The sequence below is a fragment of the Cyprinus carpio genome, chromosome A5 (genome assembly GCF_018340385.1).
Source record: "Cyprinus carpio isolate SPL01 chromosome A5, ASM1834038v1, whole genome shotgun sequence".
Lineage (NCBI taxonomy): Eukaryota > Metazoa > Chordata > Actinopteri > Cypriniformes > Cyprinidae > Cyprinus > Cyprinus carpio.
The window spans coordinates 29,821,742-29,843,864 of NC_056576.1; the positions used below are offsets into that span (position 1 = coordinate 29,821,742).

General features: G+C 36.5%; 2 protein-coding genes across 12 annotated transcripts in view; one reads left to right on the forward strand and one right to left on the reverse strand.

The window, feature by feature from the left end:
* zswim7 (zinc finger, SWIM-type containing 7) overlaps window positions 1–22,123 on the reverse strand; it is a 97,932-nt gene that overhangs the window by 56,199 nt on the left and 19,610 nt on the right. For 7 of the 10 annotated variants that reach the window (XR_006160119.1, XR_006160118.1, XM_042756838.1 and 4 more), the window contains exon 5: window positions 17,024–17,128. Coding sequence is in view for 8 of the 10 variants with exons in the window: in XM_042756838.1 (XP_042612772.1) it covers window positions 17,024–17,128 (105 nt within the window). In the remaining 2 variants the exon portion in view is untranslated. Of the gene's footprint in view, window positions 1–7,356; window positions 8,290–14,761; window positions 14,960–17,023; window positions 17,129–22,123 lie in introns of those variants that run through there. The other 3 variants (XM_042756835.1, XM_042756836.1, XM_042756842.1) reach the window with 2 other exon arrangements.
* Window positions 534–13,627, forward strand: LOC109070668 (adenosine receptor A2b-like). 2 transcript variants are annotated; one of them, XM_042756830.1, is made up of 3 exons: window positions 534–673; window positions 878–1,346; window positions 9,470–13,627. In XM_042756830.1, the coding sequence occupies exons 2-3, from the start codon at window positions 1,027–1,029 to the stop codon at window positions 10,179–10,181; spliced, it is 1,032 nt and encodes a 343-aa protein (XP_042612764.1). In that variant the 5' UTR covers window positions 534–673; window positions 878–1,026; the 3' UTR covers window positions 10,182–13,627. The 2 variants fall into 2 exon arrangements, with proteins under 2 accessions (XP_042612764.1, XP_042612765.1); XM_042756831.1 differs by having other exon boundaries at window positions 581–1,346.

A 22,123-nucleotide genomic window follows, 5' to 3' on the forward strand; every position in this document is an offset into this window, starting at 1 on the left:
TCCCCTCATGTAGGCTAATTATTTATTCTATTACACCACATTTTTAAAGTTTCATTATATTCATCATGCAACCTTTTTTTAAAATCATATTGAAGCCACTGATAGAATATTTGCCATTCAAATCCAAAGCGCGTAAACTATGATGTAACCGTAAAATTTCTGATTGGTCTTTTGTGTATTTGCATAATTGTAATCGTTCTTTCTTTGTAAGAATTGATAAAAGCGAATTCAGAACGCAAAAGACCACAGAAGCTGCCTATCTGTTGCATTCCATTAAATATCAAATCTATATCCCCCTCTCCATTTGTTTAGCCTATCTATATTTGTGTGTAGCTATTCTTTATCTGGTGTCCAGTTATTATAATTTCTTTAAGGAAAGGCGAATCCAGTTTGACTAGATTTGTTTTCTTTAGCTTGTATTCTTCTTTATCATATATGTCAGCGGACAATCCTAAATGTGTGTGGTAATTGCTGATTTCAGATCATCTTAGCACGGGTCGCGCGCGGCGGGGCGTGGCTCGAGCTGTGATGGACAGGCTTTTTCTCAGGCTGTGTTCCGCGAGCTGCTTGAAAAGCCATGTGTTGCGCTCGCGGTGCGTCAGACTACCGCTCTTGCGCTTCTGCAACATGCACCACAAGACGTCAAACAATAAAAAACACCTCTGAAATGAGGGTAAGTAACTCCACCAAATCCAAAAGCACAGACTATTGTGACTTTCTGGAATAAGTTTCTGCTCGTCAGGGGGAACTTCTAGGTATCTGTGAGGAAGGAAACACTGCGTCTTTATCTGCCTCTAATGCTTCTGAATAATTCTCTTCAGAGTGAGTACAAATAACGCTGTTTTTTTAATTATTATTATTATTTTTAAATCAACAGATGGCCGTTTTGGCGAACCACAAACTTTGGAGATCCGTGGATTATTGCAAATTGGTTCTTTTACAACTGGACAAGCAGCACAGAGTGACAGACAGACTCATGACATCCTAACTGCTGTCTGGAGGTGTTTCTCGGTGAAGTGTGCAGCAATGGATTCGCTGTACATCGCTATTGAGCTGGTGATCGCCGTCCTGTCAATCTCCGGTAATGTGCTGGTGTGCTGGGCTGTGGCCATCAACTCCACTCTCAAGAACGCCACCAATTACTTTCTGGTGTCACTAGCCGTGGCAGATATTCTGGTTGGCTGTCTTGCAATCCCTTTTGCCATCACTATAAGCATTGGTCTGCGCTCAGACTTCTATGGATGCCTTTTCCTGGCGTGTTTCGTTCTGGTACTGACTCAAAGTTCAATATTTAGTCTTCTGGCGGTTGCCATCGACAGATATCTGGCTGTAAAAATCCCCCTGAGGTGAGTTTTTCCCGTTTATTAGCATTTCTTGTCCATTATCACTGAACGATTCGTTACTACCTATTATTTATGAGTCTTGGTTCTTAAATAAACCATTAACTCTATATATACAGTTTCACAACAGCATTGACATTTACACGCGCGTGACACCATCAACCTGTCCTTCGCTGTCTTCTGCATTTTCTCTCCTGAATTATCAGGTAGTGCACTTTCTCATTAATATGATATAATTTGTTCATCTCATAAACACAAACCAAAACGACCCTCATCTTTCCTGAAAGGCTGCTACAGTATGTTGTGTAACCACATTTGAGAGAGAGCGCGAGCAGCAGCCGAGTTTCTCCGATCAATATGATGCTCGTGCCTCTGTTGCAATTCGTTCGAAGTTCATCTAGTTTATCGAAGTTGGAACACTGAAAGACTTTTTCAGGACAGCACGACCATGCCCCACGCAGTCACAAGATAAACTCGGCTCCCTGAAATGGATATCGGCCTAATTTTCTTAATCTGTGTTAATACGTGAATCTCAAGAGGGCAGTTAAAAAAAGAAGGTAGTTGTCAAAAAACCCTGATAAGAGCAATGATAAAAATCTTTAGGCTTAAACTAGAAATATATAGCCTACTATATATATATATATATATATATATATATATATATATATCTATATATATCTATATATATATATATATATATATATATTTCCCTCTTGTCTTTGCTTTATTTTAATGCCTGACTTAGATAGTAAAAGAAAAAAGGAATGACAAAGAAGCATTAGGTTCATTTGAACTATATGAACGGCCTAATCTCGTCAAATCTGGATGTTAAACTACTTAACATTTAATGTTGTCAAGCCTCAAGTTCACATTTTGAAGAGAGACATCTTTTTACATGTGCCATCATTCTTCAAAATGAATGGAAACCACTGGAAAGAATAAAGAAAGGAGAAACAAAAGGTATTACATATTGACTGACTGATACACATCAAAGCATGCATGGGGTATTTCATGCATTCTCTTTCTGCTTCATGTCATGTAATTACTGAAGCACACTTATGAGACTAAATAGTTAGGACTTGGTTTCACTTCCACAGCTGATACTGTGTTAAAGGGTTCATATGACGCAATTTCAAGTTTTCCTTTCTCTTTGGAGTGTTACAAGCTGTTTGTGAATAGACAAGATCCCTAAAGTTGGAAAGATTTAAGTCTCAAACTAAAAGAGATATTCTTTATAAAAGTTAAGACTCGTCCACACCCTCCTAAAACGGCTCGTTCTAACACGCCCCCACATCTACTTCACGATGTGGGAAGATTTGCATAACGCCTCTCATTGTTCACTCGAAGAAAGAAGGCGTAACTTTATTGTTGCTGCCACCGCCGCCGCCATGTCGTGGAGACACTGTGTGTTTCATTGTGAAAGCGAAAATACTTTGTTTGGCCTTTCAAAAGAGGATACGATTAGAAATCAGTGGTTAGGTTGTATTTACAACACTGTTCCAGAACAGTTCAACCAAAGTATTCAGATGTGTGCAATGCATTTTATAGAGGACTGTTTCCTGATCCTGGGAGAGTAGACTACAATGCCAGCTGTTCTGACTCACAGTCTGAAAGTACGTTTAGATATTTAAAGGATTTGTCACTGATGATTCAAACGCGAGTTTTAAGCAGTGTAGAGTAGCGCTTTCTCCGATCACAAATGCAGACATGGTTTTATGTTTACGCAGCGCGATGCAACACAACGCATAAAAAGACAGTATAAGTCATTAAAATCAGTAATTATGTCCCCACTGGATGCAACAAATGCCTCGTTTATAATGGGTTTTAATGTTTTTGTCTCAGCGCTCTGGGACACAGAATCACGGTATGTTAAGGGGCGTAACATTTCCGTCACATGGTTGAGGCATTCAGCCAATCACAACACACTGGATAGCTGACTAATCAGAGCACACCTCACTTTTCAGCATGATGAGCTTTGTAAAAATGACGCGTTTCAGGAAGGCGGGGCTTAGAGGAGAAACAATAATGTACTGTATGTGGAAAATAATGTGTTTTTTGAACCTTAAACCGAATAAACACATTTCATTACACCAAATACACAAAATAATGTTCTTATCAACATCATATGATGCCTTTAAGTCCTGTGGGAATGCAGTTTTTCCTCATCTCGCAGTGTTTTTAATGACAGTGTTGAATAAGGAAATGCTTACAGTAGGTGACTTTAATGATAAAGCTGTTCAGTATACTCCAAATCATCTCAGATCCTGGGTGGTCATGTTACTCTCGCCGTTTCATGGCCAAGATGAACGTATGTTTCTAGTTATGCTGTAGTTACTGGAAATACAGGGTTTTGGCACGGCTGTCAGTAGATGATCCAAGTTGAACCAAGTTTCCTCACTGTGCTGCCAGAAAGTATTCCCTGTTTGGTTTTCATTTACTAGACTAGACAACCTCATCTCTCTCTCATGCAAACATTCTGCGCTCATCTGTCTGTTTCTCTTCTCGTGTAAAAACATGAATTCTCAGGACTGGCTGTGTTTAGCTACATGTCCACTGACTGAAGGATCTAAATAGGGTTCAAGTTTCCTAAAACAGTAGGCCGCTATTATATAAATGTAAGCGTGGGTTTGAATCAGAAGGTCTTTCCACTGTTGAGCAAAAGAGGCCTAGAGCATCTTTTTCCTCTGAGTCACTGGTTGTACTGTTAAATAATAGTAAGCGTTGGTTAATGGAAGGATTTTCCCTTTTAGTGGTGCAACGTGTTCACAAACCATACAGTGAGCTTTTAATATACAATCAGATGCTTTTTTTATTTACTCTCCGTCATGTCTTTCCAAACCTGTATGACTTATTTTCTTCTATGATTCACAAAAGTAAAAAATTCCAACATTCTTCAAAATGTTTTCTTCAATTTGTTTTCTGCAGAAAAAAAGAAAGTCATACAGGTTTGGAATGACATGAAGGTTTGTAAATACTGACAGAATTTTCATGTTCATATGAACTATTCATTTAATGTTTTTTTATTTTTATTGAGCATTCAACGACCCTTTTTGATTTGTCATAAATAATTGAGAACAAAGTGGATTGATGAACGCTACTGATGCATTAAAGGTAAACAAATCGATTTTTTAAATAGTGGGGGGATGGGGGGGTCCATTAGTGATTTTTCTTTTCACACTGAGAATTGAATACTACTAATCAAATTTCTTCAGCATTCCAAAGAAAGTGGAATGCTGTAATTAATGACTTTCTTTCTTCTGTGTAACACAAAAGAAGACAATTTATATAATTTTAACTGTTATAGAATATGTTTGCCTTTATAATGAAAGTCAGTGTGGAGTTTCAGTATTTATTTCCTTTCAATGAACAAAAATAGTTTTGTTTTAATCAACGATAATAACCCATGTCCCAGAAGAAAGTCATACATGTTTAGAACAACAATTTTATAAGTTTAATGAATTTACACTGTCATAATATCTAAATGGTGTTTTTTTTTTTTTGTTTGTTTGTTTTTGTTTTTGCAACCTGATATTTTTGTTGTAAACTATTGTTTTGATGCACCTGTTCACATGTGTTAAGAGCAAAGCTGTTGAGACCTTCTCCCTTTAGAGCCATTGTGTCAACTGTTTTTACTTTAACTGGAGCCTGTTGGCAGAGCTCTGTGGTCTAAAGCGGTAGCGAGGCAGCTGAAGAACGGAAGGGTTAGGGAAGGGATTTGTGTGTTGAATAGAATGAAGGGGTGAAAGAGAGCGAGAGGGAGATGGGGATGCCAGCAGGTTGTTGTCATGCCACAACTAATCCACTCTTCCCTCCATTCATGTGCCCTGAGTGTAGAGGAGAGCTGGCGCTGAGAGAGAGAAAAACGTGCTAAAGCTGAAAGAAGTGTCCAACAGAAGGAGACTGTGCTCTTGGAGCTAAATGCAATGACATCATGTGTCCTTGCATCTGGAGAAATAAAAATAGAGAGTGATTATAATCACTAATGTGCTACAAAAATGCGAGAAAATTGGAGAAAATTATCTGCACAAAGAGAAGTTAAAGTAATGGCCTAGCACTAGCAGTAAGTGCACGTGCTCTACATGTTGAGCCATGATGCTCTCAATTCCTGCACCCTTTCCCAAAAATACACAAATAATTATAAAAAAGTAAATAGAAATAGATTTTTACATTTTCTAGATTTTATTTCTGATATAATGCTAGAGTGTAGCAGTGTTAATTTTGGCAGGCATTTTTGATTTGGTCTTAGTCTTTATCTTGAGACGAAAATGCTTAATAGTCTCCACATTTTAGTCATTTGAGTCTTTCATAGATTTAGTCAACGAAAAGTCATTGCATTTTTGTCAACTTTTAGTCATTACTTTTAGTCAATAGTTTTAGCCAAACTGTAGTTACCAAAATTTATTTTGGTAGCTATTTTTATATGTAGTCTTTAAACTAAAATAATCATTAATTCTTCTCTCTTTAGACCAAATCAATTAAGCTTATGAGAAATTTGAAACAAGGACTGAATTTGGAAAAACTTGAATAAATTATGACAATATTAATTTTTGGGTGAACTATCCCTTTAAGTGAAAAAGGAGCAACTTATAAAAATCATATTAAATTTATTTTTATATATATATATATATATATATATATATATATATATATATATATATATATATATATATATATATATATATTTAAAAAAAAAGAAGCACAATAAGACAAATACAATAGAGATACAAATTAAACTCATTTTTCAAATACAGTAGGTTTTACTTAACATGTATACATTTAATTAACATCTTTTGTTGGTTAACATTAATGACAGATAGGTATTTAATTTGGAATGCTGTCCTTTTAAGACGGAAGGCATGCATGAAATACTGACACACGTTCAGTTTTCACCCACCTGTCCACGTTCACTTAATCCAGAACCTACTGTATTTACGTGAGATACTCTACACGATAAACATTTGGACTGCTGTGTGTGTATTTGAGCGCTGAGAACTGATCGCGCGCTGTATATGAGAACTGAAGAAGTGGAGCGTGCGCGCGAGAGAGAGAGCACTTCTATCAGCACGATTCCACCTATCCCGTCTTCACTAACTTTAAGTTAATCGACATCGAATTGTGACTCCCAGGAAAAACGGGATGTTTGGTTACCTTATCCCTATCCCTTCGGGTGCTGAGGCCATTGTTTCAGATCGCTCGTTCACGTTTTTTTAGCCTATCCATCCACTGCATCTGCTATACTGACTAGATATGCAAACGTCCCTTATCCGATCGCAATCCAATGACAGGGACGCACATTTTGAAGGACAATATCCTATAGGATGCATTTTGAATGTCCGGTAGTCCTCAAATAACATTATAGTCCAGTCTCGTCTAGTTAACGGAAGACATAAATTTCGTCATAATTTCGTCATCAGATATTATTTTTAGCTCGTCAACGTCTCATCTTAGTCACAGAAAAAATGTTTGTTAATTAATATTTTTCGTCGTCGTCTTCGTTAACGAATTTAACACTGGAGTGTAGTGCCTATGCAGCTGCTAAGGAGGTCCAGGTGTTTCTGTATGGTTTTCAATTCCAGTCCTTGTGTACCACAGCTCTCCATATTTTGCAGGCCTCTCTTATTTAACACACCTAATTCAGATAACCAGCTCGTTAGAAGACAGCTTCATGCATGAACAGTGTTCTGACTCACATGGTCCCTACACACAGTGTTCATTGCTCCCTACTCCCTGAGCACGGGAAAGCCGTTGGAGTTTACTTCACTTTGGAACATTTATTCATGAATCTGTGCTACGCCACTGCCTGCAGTGTCTTCACACACAGACAAAACTTACTCGGGAACCATGAAGTAAGACATAATGCACCTCTGTAAATAAATACAATTTAAAATTACATCTCGCACACTTTAATGCACTTTGAATTTGAACATTTACGCTCTCTTCGAACTGGAATCATGGAGGAATGTCCTGTGATGTCCACTTCGCAGGGCACTTACGGTCAAATAGAACAAACGTCTGAAGTGGTGAGAGATACATACAAAATGTGCAGAGGACTGGAATTGTGAACCACTGTTCTAAGGTATTCAGGTTGGTTGCTTTTTGGCCCGAGTCAAAATAAATACCCCACCCCCAAATGTCTGTGCTGATATTCTTGTCTTTAAACAACGGTGTACATCTATGGAACTTTTTCACCTGTTTTATCTCAGTTTTAAACCAGTAGTCCAGTTGCTTAGAAAAGCTGCACTTTTTGGAGAATTAACTTCTAAACAACAGAAAAATATGGCACAAATGCTGGAGGACAAGTTAAGCACCAAAGTTTAATTATTAAGAGTTAGAGATTTGTTCAAATCAATAAGCATAATCCAGTGTTATTTTAGTATTATTTATACAGTATTATAGATTTTCATTAATATTATAAAGTTGCTTTTATTTTTTAAGTTTTTACTTTAATTTTTGTCATTTTTTCATGTTTTTTAATAATTAATTCAGTTATAATAATTTTGGTATTTCAATCTAAATGTAGTTGCCAAATTAAAATTTCAAATTTACTCATCTAATATTTATGTTTTATTTGATTTCAATTAACAAAAAATATTTTTGTTATAGTTTTAGTTAACAACACTTCCCTAAGTGTATGGAAAAGTAACAGTGATGCTTGCGTAAGATAATGTAGTTCATTACCTACGAACCAACATGATGTTATTTCTCAGTGCTTTCCCACCCTCCTCTATCTGTCACTGGGTAAGCACCACTGATGGCTGTGGCTGCCCAGGTCTTTCTGAGAAAGGTTGTGGTTGGTGTGATGAATAATGCACCTCACGTATTACTCACTTCAGTCCATCAGTAGAAGCAGAACCAGAGCTGTCTGAAGATGCCTGATGAAGAGCCTCTAAGTGAAAGCTTGAGCCATCAGTCACTTCAGTGTTTATGTGAAGCTCTCTTCCTCTTCTCTCTATTATATATACAAATACAGTGACCTCAAGAAGTAGTTGAACACAAATGTTCATGAGGATTTATTACATTATATACAAAACAAAGCTAATGGCTAGTGCAAAGAAATGATGCACAAGCTTTCATCAGAACTTACTTTTTGCAATGACTTTTAACTAGCTGCTGTTGCAGTGATTGTTAGTGGATGTATAAAGTCAGTTCTCCTCAAGTTCACACAGGTGTCCTATCAGAGTAACCAAAGGTGTAGCTCATCACATGAACATCACTCTAAACATGATCTGCTTATGTACTGATGACAACCACAAACCGGCCTTTTCTTTTTGTCAGTATATTAATTTATTTTGAACAGTGCATCTGTTGTTTTATATGGAAGCCTTGCCTCAGAGTAGACAATGAAAATATATTTTTTCCACTCTGGGGCCTAAAGTTTTAACTTAAGCTTTTGCTATTTAATAAAATTAATATATAAACAGTGGGATCCTAAATTCTAGTAGCAAACTGAAATTTACGATTCAAAATGCAATTTAAACCTGGAAATAAAAGTTTTAGAATTTTGATCAATTTAAAACAAAAATGTATGAAAGTTTGTTTCTGCAATGGGACAAAAAATGAAAAAATAAATAAAAAAAGGTAATTCCAACTTTATCTCACAAAATTGTCAAAATTGAGAGACATAAACTAAGATATGTGAGATATAAGCTCAAACTCAACTCACCACTGAAAAAAAAACAGAAACTGCGATTTTGATTTTTGTCTCTGAATTCTGAGTTTACATCTTCCAATTATATTTCAACCACTGAATTAAAAATAGTTACTTTTTATCTCACAATTCTGAATTATGAGGGGGAAAAAGTCAGAAATGGGATTTAAAAAGGTGCAATTACCTTTTATATTTTTTATCCCACTGCAGGAACAAGCAAACATATAAATTTTAATAAAAAAAATAAAAAAAAAATCTCCAACACACCAAACAAACTAATTTTTTTTTAATTACATTAAAAACAATTAATTGATCATGTGGCTCTTTGTACAGACTAATGCAAGTAAATGCAAAATACAAGAATTTTTGCTAGTGCTTTTAGACTTTTGGACCCCAGTGTATAGTGAACTTAACCATCACAAGACAAAGTTAAAATTTGCCAAGTTAATCATCTTTGTTCTACATCCTCTCATCTGTACAGGTATAAGGAGCTTGTCACAGGGAAAAGGGCAAGAGAGATCATTGCCATTTTATGGATCTTATCCTTCATCATTGGACTCATTCCATTCGTTGGCTGGAACCTTAAAGACTTGGCCTGTTCCAGAAACAAAACCAGCAATAGCAGTGATGCCGCTCAGATAGAGACGGGCTTCTTGCAAAGCTGCCACCTCAAGTGCTTCTTCGAGAACGTGGTGAACATGAGCTACATGGTGTACTTCAACTTCTTCGGTTGCGTACTTCCACCTCTGCTCATCATGCTGGGCATTTACGCCAAGATCTTCACAGTGGCACGTAAACAGCTACGTCAGATCGAGCTGAAATGCAGCGTGAGTAACGGTGAGAATCACCACCACGGCCTGCTGCAGCGGGAGATTCGTGCCGCCAAATCGCTCTCCATCATCGTGGGCCTGTTCGCTGTCTGCTGGCTGCCCGTGCACATCTTGAACTGCCTCACTCTGTTCTACGAGCTGAAAAAGCCCAACTTTATCATGAACATCGCCATCATCCTCTCGCACACCAACTCTGCCGTCAATCCCATCATCTACGCCTACCGCATCCAGGAGTTCAGAGTCACTTTTAGGAAGATTCTGAACCGGCATTTCTTTTGTCACCGGGACGAGTTGTATCACAGCTCCAATAGAAGCAGCTGTCACAGAGACCAGATTACAATGACCATCGACCCTCTACTTTAGAGGTCTTTGTCAAAATACATGAGAGAAATGTTTACAGACCAAAGAACTGCAAACAGCATGATCTTGTATTAAGATGATGTCTAGCAGGGTCCACTATTCATGAAGCCAATGTGGACACGATCGAACATTTTGAGGATTTAACATTGAACTGTGAAAAAAAAAAAAAAAAAAACTCTACCACTACAAATGTGGAAATATTGCATTTCAGATTGCATTTCCAAGCACTTAGAGACTTTGGAAGCAGCTTTAGGTCAAGCCTTAGTGCAGGAATGAAAGCTAAGAGAGGCCGGTGGGCCTCTGGAAGTGCTGAACGATGAACTGATCCACGTATGAGAAACCTACATCAATATCCTATAGAAAACTTTTTTTTTTTTTAATAATTTTGGGCAGCTTTAGTTAAATCTTGAATGATCTCTTGTCTGTAGAACAGCCCAGAGGAACAATCTGAATTCATAAGGCACATCAGCTGAATACACCGCCATGGAACAGGGAACAAAGAAACCGATTGAATTGCTTGAATGTATTCGTTCCTTTTGTTGTTTTTTTACAGTTGAGACGGCTAGTTTAGATGCCTCACGAACACAAGGTAAAAGCAAATTTAAGAACCCATAATAGAAAGAATCATAAAATGATTTTCTGCACAGCCAATTATGAAAAATTACCCCACTTTTCAGTTTTTTCATCACTTCAAAGGCACTACTGGTCCATTCACAGCTCAGTTAACCCAACAAGTTCATATGTGAAACCAAAATGACAGATACATTGGGTACACTGTACAGTGTCCAGTGACCCCAACTGTATTTGGACAGGCTCACCTCAAAATGTGTTGCATTAAAGTGCCATAATACTCTGAGTTTTTATTTCATATTGTTTTATAGCTTCTAACAAATAAAGATAGCTATGTTTCTTTAAAATAAATGCCACTTTGATGTTGTGTTATCTAATGCAATTACATTTTTTGATGTTGCTGAAGTGTACAAATACTTTTGGGGTCAGCGTGTTACTAAATGACCATGACACTCTCTTTCTTTCTGGCATAACCTGAGACAAGACTGAGTTGAGCTGCATGAACTTCATAAGTTTGTCTAACTTGATGATCATGTTCTTCAGTATGATTTGAAATGATCCAAGGAACATCTTGAGCTTCACTGAAAGAACATCAATGCAGAGTCACATGATCAATGTCACTCATATACTTAATGACCAAAAAATAGCGCTGATATAACCTTAAATATTCATGCTTCTTTGTTTAAACTTTTTCAAAGAGTAGAAAAAAACGGTTCAATTTAGAACCGGTTTATTCGTTTTTGCAAGTTAAATTAGATTTGAATCCCAGGTTTTCACTGTGGACTCAAACGTCACTTTAATATCAGTGTCCTCAGATTTCTGATGTCTGTCTGCTAATGTGTCACAGCCCTTAGGAATCAGTTTATTGAATCTCTGACTGTGACAGACTACCCAGACCGAAAACCAACAGCAGCTGACCTGGAGCAAAGACTGTCTCCTCTGGAGAGAGATTTACAGTGTCACCACCAGAGCTGGACAGTTTATAACAATCTGTAGTGTCAATACTGACACTCTCTTCTATTAATCACCAACCACCTTCACAGTATATCTACAGATCTAGAGAAAGGTCTGCTCTTCATTCATCAGTGCTTTAACTGGCTCATCTAGACTAGATTTTGATGAATCGAAATTATGATTATAAAATGATTAAAAGCTCAGAGCTCTTGGCACAGTGATTTGAGCACATCCTCCTCAGACATTGAGCTTTGGAGATGTAAGTTTTAGTCATCCCATTCTAGATGTAGGTTTCTTCATCCCAATCTCCATCTCTCACCAATTATTTCTCCCTCCCCTATATGTCTGTCCAGTTAAACAGGCAAAATATAGCTATATTTAGTGTGTCATCTGAAGAGATCCTGTTAAAATACATTGTACAGTGTATTTACATATTACACTCATTTTCTGTGTCAGGTTATAATATAACCTGACCAAGTGTAGGTCATGAAAATGCCTTAAACTCTTCTTTTATTGATCATTGGTCATAAAAAGTTAAAGCCTCATCAAAGATTTTTGCACTTTTTCCAGTTTGGCTCTGTTTAAAAAAAAAAAAAAAAAAAAAAAAACTTTATTGATGTCTGGATGGTTTATTCAATATTCAATGTCTTTTTGTGTATGTTTGATTTTTTTTGGCATCAATTTCTTTGCATTGTTAGGTTTTTTATAAGCTGATTTTAGTCTCACAAATCACTAGGTATATTTACATGCACCAATTTTTGTAAATCAGATCAGAATGAATGCAATCCGATTTAAGAGAAGCTGTTTATATAAACTCTAAAAGATCCAATCTGATTCACATATTTGTGAGTTTGCATGCATTCCACACAAAACTTCAGTGAGCTCCGTTCAGAACTGAAGACACCGCGAAAAGTCACTGGATCTACAGTGAGCATCCTTGTGCTTTTTTACCTTGATAACATTACCAAAAAGGCCAAAAGACCTTTTTTAGTAGTTTATAAGAAATAAGAAGTAATGAAACCCACTCACATGGTGTTTTTGAATCTAATTCAAATAGCCGATTTAAGAGTTCCCATTTGAATGGATTTTGAGTCTACACTTCTTTCAATCCAACTCATTGAGATCAGTTGAGGTGTTACCATGAAAGCTTTTCAGTATGATTTAGCCATTATAAACGGATTATTTGGGTGCATGTAAATGTAGCTATTGGCTTATTGGCTATCTGAAGCATTTTACAAATAAGGACACAACTTATGGTCTAACATTCTGTACCCTGTCTAGAGTGAATGTTCATTGGTCCAAAATCCCACTCCACATACTATACTTTTTGAGTGAACTATTCCTTTGGTACCTGACACAAACTGACATATGCACTGATGTGTTTGTCCCTGACAGTGACACGCCTTCCCCGACCGCAGCTGTGCCAACGGTTTATTTATTGTAGGGAAGAAAGCTGTTCTTGAGCAGTATTTGTGTGTTTTGTAATCTATAAACGATGTAAATGTACAGATATTTGTTACTGTTTGCAAGGGCTAAACTACAGGAGTGTGCCAGACATCTTGGACATTCCCATGGAGACGAATCTGTACTGCACTGCAACTGTGTTAGCTGATGTTTTATTCCTTTACCGAAGTACTTTCTGTTGAAAGCAGAAAAACAAACGGCCTTTTCTTAACCAGTCAAGTGTAACTGAATTTTATTCTTGTCTTTGGAGCGAACAGAAAAGAGTCTGTGCTTTAAATAGTGTATGTTTTTGATGTGTGTATTTGTCACTAATCTACATACACGGTGATGTTCTCTTGTATGTGCTGAAAGATAATAGCTTCATGACAAAAAACTTTAGCATCAAAATGGAGTCTTGTTATTTAACATGAATAAATCTCTATGTACGGTGAATTATTTTATTAATAAAAGATGTTTATATATCTTTTGTGCCCTCTTTATATGAAAGTTGGACGGTTTTAGCTCAGCTCAACTGTGCTGCTGAATATCAGCGGCCGTTTATTCAGAAGGATAGTGTATCTGTGTGTGTGTGTTGTGAGAAACTGCACATGCAGCCTTTGTTCAAATAAACAAACTTCCACCAAAGCCAAAGCCACAAAGTCCAAGAATCTAGCCTAGCTGATAGACTGTTTTCATACATTTGGCGGTTACCATATTCCAGTTCCCTAAATTATAAACATCTCATTATTAAATACCACATTCTCAAACACTTACCACTGCATAAACACAAAAACTGATACTTAGTTTAGTTCAGTGTACGTTTCTTCCAAGCTGAATATGGTGGAAGTAATATCTTACAGGACAACAGATGAGGTTTGGATATGCAATCACAAAACGTGGAAACTGAAATGGACACGCATTATATCAGCATAGGTGGAGTGGCACGGCAAGACACATTATCCATACATCTATCTCAGTATGTTCTGCTTTCTGTGTTCTTTCGTTTCATTTTTAGTATTTCAATTAGCAAAACTTTTCGATTAAAACAATACCTTAACAAAAAATCTTTATAAAGTGTCATGTTTTGACTACAGGATGTTTACATTACAATAGAATTAGAATTACAATATATATAGTATAGTAAATGTATACTATATATTAAATGCTAAATATACAGTAAATACAAAATATATACATTAAAAAAACAACTTATGACATTCATTTATTCTTTTTAGAAAGTATGATAAAATATAGCTACTTGAATGTTTAATAGTTCAAAACAATTTTACGAAAGCAAAACAAAACTTGGCTGAGGAAAACAAGTCGAAAAGTACAGTATCTAAGCCTTGCAGTCTCATTGTGTGTTATTGAAAGTCAGTCAAGGGTGCTGAACCTTCAAACAAACGGAAACTCCAAAAATAAACGCCATCGTCGTGCTCAATCAACAGATGTACATTCTCTGGCAACTGATAAAATATTTTGCATTCACAAACATCTGGTATTTAGGGACATAGCTTTGCTTATTTACACACCCTTCACAACATTCTTAAAAATATAAAACATATCAAAACAAAAAAAAAAAAAAAAAATAAATTTAAAAAAACAAAATAACACAGCATTTTCCAAAAGACTAGTCCATTCTAAATTCCTGCATGGGTGTTCAAATCAGAGTCTCTCTCTACTCCAGGATCAGTTATTTATGTGCTGGCCTCAGTTTGCCCTGAGAGAATGTGGGTCATCTGCTGATCTGAGACCTGTTCCTGCTGGCACAAACCCATGGCCTGACTCAGGCAGGCAGCCAGGAGGTGCTTACACTAGAGAACACAGATACGCAAAACAGTTCAATAATGTGACACTTAATCATGTTAAAAACAGAGCTTCGAGTTGCCTGAAAATAATATTACATAAATAAGCTATTCTCACACCAGTCTGGTTATATATAGAGCATAGAAACCATATCGGTTCAAGATCAGATATGTTTCTCATGAATATTTATCGAGCGTAATGATAAAAACTGCACAAAGCAGCCATCAGTTTTCTATTTATTGAGACTGCACACATGATAAATGCATCAGCGGGATGCACAATCACCATGACTAGACGTTCATCACATTACGTAAATATAAACAGGATTACAATAAAGGAGAATATTAGTGTCGCCCAAAACAAGATTACTGACAATGAAACAGCTGAAAAGGGGAGAAAAGACGCACTTAACAGGAGATATTAATGTGTAGGCTTTATACTATGAAGAACAGACTGTATTTGCTTTATTATTGACATTCACACTTCACTGTTGGTCTGCAGGCCTGACTGCACACCAGACCTCAGATACCGAGACCATCAAGCCACCAACCTCGTGTCTGATGAGAATCTCACGTCATGTTCTTGTGTTTTATCTTTGGGGCAGACGTCAAGCCGCTGAGAGCAGGCAGGTTAATCACATTTGAGACATTTTCAAGCGCATCAAGCAAATGCTAATGCATTACAGAGATGGCTATAAATAAACAAGGAAATCATTCCTCTCAGATCACATGGGCATAAAACGCATTTATATTTCATTGCAGTTCGATAATAAAGTGAGGTCATGCTTTCAGAGTGAAGCAGTGCATTTTGGTATTGTCTCTGGATTTTCTTTCTCAGACTTGAGGACTAATTTTAGTCTTATTCTCTCCCCTGGGCTCAAAACCAGGCTGATACACATGAAACTATGCAGCAACAGATACTGTTGAAAAGGGGCCACAGCATCAAAGGACAGACAGTTGATGGAAATAACAGCAAAAAGCAGATGAAGAAGGGAGCAAAGGAAGATATTTAAAACAAAAGCAGGCAAATAAAGTAAGCAGTGTTGCAACTATAATGGTTTTTAGTAATCAATTAGTCAATCATTTTGCATATCCAATAATGTGGTCAGCTAGTAGGGAATATTAATTGTCGACTATTTATCATTAATTTCTGTCAATGGTTTTAATTATGGTTTGATATCAGCCATACAAGCAAGCAAACGAGAAATGCAGAAAATAAGACAGAAATGGAGATATAGATACACAAACACACACACATACAGCGTGTCAAAAGTTTGGAATATTTATGATTTTTTTGTTTTTTTGTTTTTGCAAGATGTTCAGAAATGCTGCATTTATTTGATCAAAAATATAGTAAAAACGGTAACATTGTGAAATATTGCAATTTAAAATGACTGTTTTAATGTTGTTATATATTTTAAAACGTAATTTATTCCTGTGATGCAAAGCTAAATTTTCAGCATCATTACTCCAGTCTTCAGTGTCACATGATCCTTCAGAAATCATTCTAATGTGACGACATGCTGCTTAAGAAACAATTCTAATTTTGATCAGTGTTGAAAACATTTGAAGCATCCTGTTCAGCAGTTGAAAACTGATTCATATTTTTGTGCAAACAGTGATACATTTCAGGATTTTTGTAATATTATAAATGTTTAAAAAATCTAATTTGTTCAATTTAATGCATACCTGCTTAATAAAGGTATTCATGTCTTTATTTGAAAAAAAAACATACACCACACATTTGAACATTCTGTAGTGTGTGTCAGTTTCCACAAAACTATGTTTTCAACATTGATAATAATAATAAATGGTATAGTTATATAACTGTACTAATATTACTGTTTTTACCATATTTTTTTATCAAATAAATGCAGACTTAGTGAGCTTAAGAGTCCTCTTTCAAAAACATTAAACATCTTCATTATTCCAAACTTTCAACAGCCAGGGTGTATACTTATATTGACAGAAATACAGAAATGATGATGAAAACAACTAAACAGGATGAGGGTCTCAGGGTCTGTGAGTGCAGCTGTGCGAGTGTGTGTGAGCAGAAAGAGGAAGTGACCTCACCATCAGACTCTCGTTTCTCCTGAGCGCAGTGAAAGAGAATGCGGGGCACGGGCAGTAGTGGCAGGACGTGAAGCACGTGTACAGACGCCCTGATCCACCTAATACCTGATGGAGAGAGAGAGAAAGAGATTGAGAGGAGTGACACTGAAATATGAGACGCATGTTGTGCTCAAGTTCACCATCACAGCTGCATCTCTAGAGGATTTCAGCTTCCAAAAATACATACTTTGATTTCACAGTGTCAGACAGTGCAGGCTTAATAACAGGTAGATCACTCTATAGCAATCACTTACAAAACAGACATCAAATCAAACAGTGTTCTTCGCTTGGCAGAGTAAATATGTTATTTGTCAATTATACATACATGTGCCCAGATTTTAGGTTTAGATCTAAATTATATAGGCAAGTGTAATATAAGGAAAAGTGTATGTTTACGTCATGTAATTGGTCATCAGTTCACTTCGGAGTTCACCCAAAAATCTGTCATCATTTACTCACCCTCATGTCTTTTTCAACCTGAATGGCTTTCCCTTTTTATCTCTGGAGCACAAGATTTTTTTTTTTTTTTTTGAGAAATGCCTTTTCATTTTGGGGTGAACTATCCCTTTAGATAGTGCTGCAGTGTGACAAATTCTTAAAGTACACATTTCTTGTAGTCTCTGAATTAGAGATCAAAAATTATTATAGAATTTATTTAAAGTCATGCTTGGCATTTCAATAAACCATGTAACCTCATGCACAACCACACTCAAAAGGATTCTGCACTGACTCAAAAGGACTGCACTGCTGATTCCCTTCAGGTGTTTGCCATTGAAGGAAAAAAAATCTCATAAAAAAGGGTAATAAGAACTAACAAAAGCTAATAAGAATTAGAGACACTTTGCAAAGCAGCTTCAATTCTTATTTTGAAATGCCGTCATTGTATGCATTATGATACGTCTTCTTCATTTTTCAAGAGGAAAATCCTCCAGCTGTTTGAGGTATGAAGGAGGTGGAACGTCCCAGAGAGATCCAACGGTGTGTAGATCTGATGACTGGCAAGGTCATGGAATGTGTTAGATTTGTTTAGCAGTGTATATGGGAGCATTGCCATTCTGGAATATGGGAATATCATGTGGAAATGTGTTTCTGTAAAATAGCTTCATATTTCTGGGTTGCTACAGAATTATATACAGCTCAATAATTAAGTCCAAAAAACACCCACATGACAGCAGCCCATCCTATGATTACACAATGAATCAAAATAAAACCAAAAACATGGCTCAGTGCAATTATTGAATGGCAAATGCTGTAATAATTAAATACATATGTGCTGTGTGTTTCAGAGTGAAGCATGGCACTGTGTTCTTACACATGAGCAGCTCATTATCAGCCAGTGTTTACAGCATCTTAGAGCAGCTCTGTTCCCAACAAACTCTAACTTTGCATCTGCTCTGAGTTTGGGTTCCTTTAATCTCATTTCATAATACAGTAAACGCCATCCGTCTTCCCATACCTGAAGCACTTTCAACTAAAGAAGCTTTAAGGGCTCCATTCTATTTTACCTCAAATAAAAGTTTGAAAATGAAGCAGTAAAGTATATACATTTATATACAGTATTGTAATTTTACAATTATAATGTAAAATAAATTATAAAGTATTTTATGTTATTAAAATTACACACACACAGACACACACACACACACATATATGAAATATTATATATTCAAGTTATATATTATTTTTCTTAAAACTACATTTTTTATTGTACATTGAAATACAACAGTAGTAACACTTCTTGTATTTATTTCGTATTTTTTATATTTTTATTTAGTAATAAATAATAACAAATATAGCTGCAAGCATTGATACAGGGCCAAGCACCTGGTGGGGCTTTAGTGCAGTGCAGAGCAGGAAGAGCAAAATCAGCAGAATTTGAACAAACATGAAATACAGCCGGTTCAGAATTTTATATAATTCAGTGCTGATCTGGATAATAAAGTAAACAAAAGGACAACATTACACAATTTTAAAAAGCTGCACCACACAAGAATCAAAACCACAATCTCCAGGTTAAGCACATGTCACCCATCTTTTTGCACCACTGAGAATACGGGTGTTCACAGGTGAAGAAGTTCAGAAGTTCAACTGAGAATCAATTCAAAGTAATGAATTTGTACATAAATGCACTGCAGGTCGTATTTAATAGATTCAGATGATATCATCTGTGCAAAGGCACAATGCCTGCAACAGAAGCAACTTCTGCATCATTTCTTGCCACAGTACTTTTTACGTTCTGGGCATGTATTACACTGAGTTTTGAAACCACAACATAAAGCACTCGGGATCTGTGGTGTAACACACTGAGCTAGTTGCTCATGCACGTTCAGCAGGCTGCTGACAAGAAGTTTCAGTGTGAGAATGAGCTCAACAAAAATAACCTGATTAGCATGCAAAGCTAACTTAACACTTACGTAGCTTGTGGTTCACTTGATAGCTAACTAACATATGACAACAAACACAGGCATGATCGAATACAGAGAGGTATTTCTTGGAAACGGAAGCTTATATCAAACATGTTTAGTATAGACTAAATATCCATTTAGTCATTCCTATGCGTCTCGGTTCAAAGATCATCCGATCAGATTTTGGACAAAACTGGACAAATATTGTAGGTGGAGTAGCAGAAAAAAAAAACCTTTATAATGTACTTAAGATATTGTCAGAATAACCCAGGAAATGAAAGGATACAGAAATAACAAAAAATTGGACAATGTTTTAAAAGTTATAAGCATTTTTGCAAAAATCTTATATCTCTGGAACAATAGGTGGTGCTGTGTTCAACCTTCTCAGGTACCTCCTGGACATGCCGTCGATGATCCTTAATTTTTGTGCCGATATGTCAAATGGTTCAAAAGATATTGCAATTCATGTCATTTTTCAAAAAGGCAGACAGGTGGTTTGTCTGATCCTGGAAAAATCCCCAGATTCGGAATGACCCAAGGAATCCATAGAGACCAAGATCCTGATTTTCTGATTACCTGTTCAAAAGCTATTAGCAAAAATAGCATTTTTTCATATCCCATGATCCATAGGTTGTGCTGTTGCCAAATTTGGCATGGAACCTGAGATCATGGTTTTGATGAAGCACACAGAGTTTCGTTCTGATTGATCAAATTTTGGCCGAGATACAGCCTCTGAACCAATTTTGGGTCAATATAAAGTTAACATCATAATTTCTGAACAAAGATGAATATCAAAATTCTGTTCAGTTCATCTCTGCCAATTTTGACAAATTTTGAAGGAGTAGCGAAAAAACTGAAAACTGCACTTTTCAAAATGTCCACTACTGTAATGGGTGGATCCTTAATGTAAGCTATTGAATGGGTTCACCATGAAGGGAGTAATCGGATGAACTAAATTAAAATTTTCCAGAATAAAGGGTTCAAAAGTTATAACCATTTGAAAAGTACATTTTTGAACTGGTAGTGGCGCTATATAATCGAACCCCAAAGTTGGTCAGATCACTACAAGTGTACCAAATTTCATAATTTTCCTATGTTGCCTTCATAGGGCTGCCACTGACTCTCAAGTGGGTGGAAGAAGAAGAAGAGGAAATATACAAACGCAATAGGTGCAACAGCCCCTTCAGGGCTTGGCCCCTTATAATTACTATTATAAGTTAATAATATATACAATAATATAATATACTATAATTATAATTACTATTTTATTGGTATTCGGCTATTACAGTCGTTGAGGGCAGTCGTAGCCTAATGGTTAGACAGTCGGGCTGGCGAGAGTCGAGGCAATGGAATGGTAATCTTACGTGGTTCTATAATATAGCTTAAACTTTCCATAAGCTTCTTTCTTTCTCTCCATGTGTGTCAGCTGAAGTCTCGGTACTGAAAGTTACTCATGAAGGTATTATCGTGATGAATAAATCTTAGCGTTGCGGAAAACTCATCAGAGCACACACTCCATTATCAGGCAAACACTGATAAATCCCCTGCAGTGAAGCTGCTCCTCTGCCCTGTGAAGAGAAAAGGCCTCGCTTTGTCAAAGACTGACACCTCATTGTGGGTGAGACACACAGAGGATAATTAGAAACATGGAGCCAAAGGAGTGAAAGCAGTGCAAAGGCCAGAGCCGTCGCAGCAGGAATGATCCTGACAAAACTCAATACTCAAAGACTGATACAGCGCACCGCTTCATTTCACATGCTCACATATTCATAATCCAGCCTGCACAACACACATTACTCCAGCAAAATATCAAAATGTCTGGTAACATCTGTTTTATGTGAAGTGATGCTGGGAATTCAGCCAGGTCAGATTAGAGATTCTTTTAGACACAAGATGACATTACAACGGCATCAGCACAAAGCAAACTAGAGCTTCTGCAGTCAACAGTGTTTACAGCGTTATATAATAGACTGGGAAGTGCAGTTGTGAAAGCAAGCTGTACGAGCATTCACTGGTTGTTACCAAATGCAAGTTGTCATATTCTGTCTTTGTACAGAGTTAGCTAATTGGAAAAGGGCTTCGAGCCTTACAGGATCAGCATCTTCATGATGTGTGCATTTGAAATGTCCTGACCCAGTGACTCTGTATAGAATCACTGAATTTAATAGAATCTTTCTCTGTCTTCAAAAAGGTATCCAAACCAAACCAGGTAACCAAAACTCAGAAGGCATTGCAAAATGAATCAATACTAATCAAGCAGTTTAATCAAAGTCTTGTGAAGAGATACAAATGCTTTATATGATTAATATTTAATTTAGCATTTTATTTACATACAAACACATGCATAAAGTGCATCAAATATGGTAAACAATATACACCAATATATACCATTATATGGAGATTCAAGAGAGATTCAAGATTTTTATTTGTCACATACACGATAATATAGAGAATATATTACCAGCAGTGAAATGTGAGTACAGTATGGGAAAGAATAAAAACTTGTGCAAGCATCAGAACCTACAATAAACCTAGTTGTTTCTCATGCATCACATATGCACATTTAAGCTTCCCTGTTTAACATATGTGATGTACTCTGTGTATGTGCATTGATCACTGTTTACAAGTTTAAAAAAAAAAAAAAGTAAATGGTGAC

Coding starts and splice junctions, on each gene's coding strand:
- LOC109070668 (XM_042756830.1), top strand. CDS start 1,027: ATGGATTCGCTGTACATCGCTATTGAGCTGGTGATCGCCGTCCTGTCA. Junction 1,347..9,469: donor GCTGTAAAAATCCCCCTGAG/GTGAGTTTTTCC, acceptor TCATCTGTACAG/GTATAAGGAGCTTGTCACAG.